At 40.1% G+C, this 5206-nt stretch overlaps 1 protein-coding gene across 1 annotated transcript in view; it reads left to right on the forward strand.

Moving 5' to 3' along the window:
- The first annotated feature begins 1922 nt into the window (after nt 1-1922).
- Nucleotides 1923-5206, forward strand: part of LYSMD3 (LysM domain containing 3) — a 9851-nt gene continuing 6567 nt past the window's right edge. The window contains exons 1-2 of the mRNA XM_017729526.1: nt 1923-1992; nt 4822-4956. Coding sequence (XP_017585015.1) covers nt 1923-1992; nt 4822-4956 — 205 coding nt within the window. The remainder of the gene's footprint in view (nt 1993-4821; nt 4957-5206) is intronic.

The raw sequence follows: 5206 nt of genomic DNA on the forward strand, positions 1-5206 counted from the left end.
AATAACAAAATCCGTCTGTGAACAATTTGAAAGAAGTTTTCAAGAAACTATACTGCATTTTTGCATAGTTTTTACCATAGCTGAATGGGTTCCCTGATAGATTTTCTTATTCAGAGGGTACTTAGGCAGTAAATCAGAAGCAAATATGCAGTTATTTACAGTTTTTTGAAAATAAAATATCAAACAACCTACTGGCTGCATTGTGGAAGGCACACAGCATTTTTCTTTTATGGATACACATGAAATAATACAGTTAATTAAAAGAGTTGCTGATTCCTGTCAAGTAACAAAAGGGGAACAGAAAATATGTAAAATATTACATAGGGAAAATACAGTCTCAATCCAATGATATTTTTTTTTATTTATTGTCACTTAAACCATAACAATAATAAATTAAACAATTAAATTTTGTGGTGATTTTTAACCCATTTTTATTGTTGGAACCTTGCTAATTAAAAAGGATTTATGGTAGTTTTGAGGATCAACAGTTGGGCTTAATATCATATATAATATTAAGTCCAACCTAAACGATTCTATGATTATAGCTAAATGTATACACGCAAATATTTCCACTGGAGAACAGACTATGCAGTGTCTGTAGATTTAGCACTATTCGCTTCTTGCATTCTTTTATAGAGATCTTAAGAAATTCCTCTTACTGCATCTTACAGTCATGGCTTAATAACTTCCTTTGGTCTGTACTGGAGATGCAGAGCTATCTTGATATTACTATTTCCTACAGTTTTGCGACCATTCCCAATTACCAAGCAGGGAAGGAGAGACAGACAAATGCTGTAGATGTATTTCTGTCTGAATCTCTTAATGAGTCATAATTTATCATGTCTTTCAATTAATTAAAACATACATTTAGACACTTTGACCCAAGCTATCTAAATGTAAATCTAGCCTAGTGATACCAAACCATAGAACGACTTACAAAAACAGTGGTGGCACATGACATGTGGTAACTTCCAGATGGAAACAATATGTTTGGGATTTTTTTTTTAATTAAAAATGATTAACAAGTTATATCAGCCCTTCTACATCTCCCTTACAATCCCTTTCCATTAATTTCTTAAGATCTTCCTAATATTTCTATGTGTATACTTAACTTCCAAGCTCTGATCAGGCCACACAAGAAATAACATGACCAAGAGGAATGTGGTACAGACCCATGCAGTTGCTGTTGGAATGCCATGGTGTGATTAACACTGACCCTGTTGCTCACTGAGAATGCACTATTAGGATATGCAAAGTAACTTACATGGGAATGGAGAAAGGCTGTATTCTTATTAGCATTCATGGGAGCTATGCAGCTCCAGTCTTGCTCATCAAGTTTGGAATATACCCTTTTGTTATTGATGGGAAAATGTCACCAGTTACAAATGGTTACACACAGGGGTGTAGCAGGGTCAAAGCAAACTCCAATACTTTCTTTCCCCTTCTAAGGCAGAGTGCTGCTTCAGCAGTTCTTTTTTGACCTGATAGCACACATCTTTAGATAAAAAGAAACTGCTGCAGCCTCATCACCCAAAGATGAAAGAAAACCTCCAAAAGGATATTCCATTAGTGACGTGTGATGGGACAATCATTAGACACCACTGCAGGCATCTTTGCATATGAAGTCTGGTTCAAACTCCTCTACAGATTCACCCACAGCTCTGATGAGTCTCATAAAACAGTCTTTCAAAAGTGTGAATAGGGTCTGAGTCATCAGTTTCCCAGCTACAGACAACTACAGTCACTTCACATCTATTACTGAAAGCTTCCTTTAAAAAACAAAACAAAGCTGCTTGGTGCTGCAAATATTCCTTGCCAGATATGTCATGACACCTCCTAATAGATGAAAATCACTAGGTGTTGCTAGTTTAAAAGCAGTCCAGTTTTTGGTGGGTGGGAAGAAGCTGCTGGAAGTTTCTACCATGTCCGGCACAGAGCCAATCGCTGAAGGCTCTGACAACGGGCAGGTTACTAGCCCAATTAGAAAAGTTGGTAACACCTCTGTGATGACATATTTAAGAAAGGAAAAAAGTTGGGAAGATCTCTTTCTTCTGAGCGGTGGGAAGGCAGCTGCTGGGGCCCATCCTGGCGTGGGGCACCGGGGGCCACGTGGCTGGGGCCTTCCCCTGGGGCCCTCTTGAGGCCAGGACCACACAGCCAGGGCCACCTGTGCGGTGCCAGCGGGGACCATGTGGCCAGTGATGAAAATACAGCGAACAATTCCCTGACATGGAGCACAGACAAGATTAACCTTTTCAGTGCAGCGAAGGTCTATAAGAACTTTTCAACTGATAGAACTTGAGAACAATAATACCTACAGACAATAATTTTGTTCCGAGTCAGAGAAAAGGGAAAAGTGAGAACATGTGAGGAGAAGACCATGGCGGCACTAAGGTAGGTGCAAAGGAAAGAGGGGGAGGAAGTGCTTCAGGTGTCAGAGCTGAGATTCTTCTGCAAGCCGTGGGGAGGACTATAATACAACAAACTATTTCCCTGTAATTCATGAGGTGCATGGGGGAATGCAGAGATCCACTCACAGCCCATGAGAAAGAGTGCCCACGCTAGAGTGAGCGGATGCTGAAAAGCTGTAATCTAGTGAGAAACTCAAACAGAGAGAGAGGACCCTTGCTTCCAGAGACAGAGAACCCTTGCTTCCAAACCAGAGCAACTTATTCTTAAAAGACTAAATCCCATGAACTAAAATGACCCGTGCTGGGCAGCTGTGGGAAGACTGCTTGGCCCATGGGAGGGACTCACGTTACAGCAGGTTGGGCAGGCTGCTGTTTGTGAAAATTAGAGCTACATTAGAGAAATTCACAGAGAACTGTATCCCACGGGAAGGACCCCACGGCACAACAGAAGAACTCCTTTCCCTGAATGAACTGAAGAAAGATTCTTAGAAAGTGAAAGACTGACCAAAACCCCATGTTTTGTCTCCTTGTGCTGTCGGTGGGAAAGAGGGAGGGGCTGGGACGAAAATAAAGTGTTCTAAAGGTTTATTTCAGTTCTCATTACCCTTTTTACTTTTCATTCTGTTAATAATAAATCTTCTTTATACTGTTGAAGTTTTGAACCTGTTTTGCCTTGAAATATTTTCTCCCTAATCCTCATCTCAATTTACGAAGTTTTCATGTTAATTTCCCCTCCTCTGCCCAGCTATAGCAGAGGAAAAAAAGTAATTAGGGTTTTTTTGGGGTGCCTGGCACTTAACCAGTGTCAAACCCCAACATTACGTAAAAACTAATTTTCTTCAACTTGAGATGCCATGAGAAAACTTTGGGTTTATGGGAAATTAATTCAATTTTGTCATGTTCAATATTGCTCTTTCTGGAAATACAGTTGTGGAAGATTCATTCTGCTTGCATTGGCATCCCCAGAAAGATACAAAATCATTCTGGGACTCCTACAAATATTTTCACACATTTGTCACATAATCTAACAATCCAAGCTTGTCTTTGTTGGATAGCAGCTTCTCTGTGGGGCTATATCTAAGCCTTCAGTGCTGCTGTGTTAATCAGCACAAGCTGTGCTTCTGACCCGTGATAAAAATAGAAGGCTTATTTCTGAGCAGGCTTTGATTAGGAAGATGGTATGAAAGAAGAAATTGCCTATCTAGGAGAAACCACACCGTTCACAGTTAATTACACCTGAAACACTCAGGAAGGAAAATGTTATGTGGGTCCAAGTGTCAAGAAAATATCCTCAGCAAGGCTATTAAATGGTTTAGAAAGTGTCCTGACTTGCAAGAAACTTAGGTTTGATGAAATTCTAACTACACTTGGTATCCACTGGACTATTTTAACAAATGCAAAATAAGAAAGCCTGAAAATTAGCTTTGACTTTTGTTCCTGCAGGAATGAAACCACATTTAAATGTTAGTACTATTCCATGCTTCTTCACGAAGGGCAGTAATCAGATGTGCATGAAGTGACCAGCTTGTTATTTTATGCTGACTTCTGTACCTGAGAATATTTATATTCTTTCAGGCAAACCTCTATGCTCTTGATAGAAATGTTATTGCTCGTGTTGCTGATGCTATTCAGTTAGGGGGTACCTAGTACCTACACAGTCTTAGGAATACTTTTATTTTAACTGGTCCATCCCTCATCCACAACAGAATACTGTTTTAAGGTAGGTACAGATAAGCCTATGTATGTATATATATATGTACGTATATATATTTTTTTTCTTTAAAATAGTCTGAGACACAAGAACACAATGCACCTTTACCGTTTGTTTTACAATACCTGGAAATGTGGCTTCAATTAAGCTGCTGTGGATGTGAATGTGACCCTTCACAGAGATACACAATTGTTAACTCTTATTTTTATGTCTTCAGACTCAAGTCAGCTAGTTTTCAAAAGTAAAGCCATAAAAAAATTCTGTCTTTTTTAGTATCAAACATGTTTCTAGCCACTTTGGTTGTTCTGGAAGCATTGTATAGCAAGGCTCAAAAACAAAAGGGAAAAAAACCCCTTATTTAAAATTATTTTAAGATTAAATTCTAATCTGTTTAGGAAGGAGACTAGCAAACACATTTGTCTTCAGCAATTTTTTTACAACATATTTTAGCCTAACCTTGGAGCTGTCAGGTTGTTTAAGGAATACTGTTTTTGGTCCTGCTGTAATCAAGAACTTCTAAGTCTGTGTCAGGAGAAACCTACACTAGATTAAATTTAATAGTTAGACTAGGACACCTGCCTATTCCCTGAGCACCCCAAAAGCTGCTGACAGTCTGTTAGAGATAAAAATGATTCTACTAGAGAAGGAAAGTTGAAATATCTATAGGGCTTAATTTGTGGTACGTCTCTTGTGAGAAAGATCTATCAGTGCAGCCTGCACTTCTGTACGTCTGCAGTACTAGTACTGAGGGGACAGGTGTGAAGGGATATAAAGAAACTGCCCGGCAACTTTTGAAGGCGCAGCAAGACGGCAAGAGCCAGGCGGGACTAAGAGGTACAGAATGAGGAGAGAAGCTGCGAACCTAACAGGCTAAAAGGGTCACAGAAGAACCCTCTTACTGACCCAAATACATGACAACTTCGTGTATCTGAGCAGCCTCAATTTCTCCAGAAGGAGGATCAGCAAGAGTGATGTATTGATAAGAAAATCCCATAGCGGGATAGCACACGGGCGGCTCGCGGGGAAGGCGGGGGGTGAAGTGCTTCCTCGTCCGGCAGCGCCGGTCCCCGGCCCCGCGCTCCGG

The sequence above is a fragment of the Corvus brachyrhynchos genome, unplaced genomic scaffold, assembly GCF_000691975.1.
Source record: "Corvus brachyrhynchos isolate BGI_N302 unplaced genomic scaffold, ASM69197v1 scaffold213, whole genome shotgun sequence".
NCBI classification, from domain to species: Eukaryota; Metazoa; Chordata; class Aves; order Passeriformes; family Corvidae; genus Corvus; species Corvus brachyrhynchos.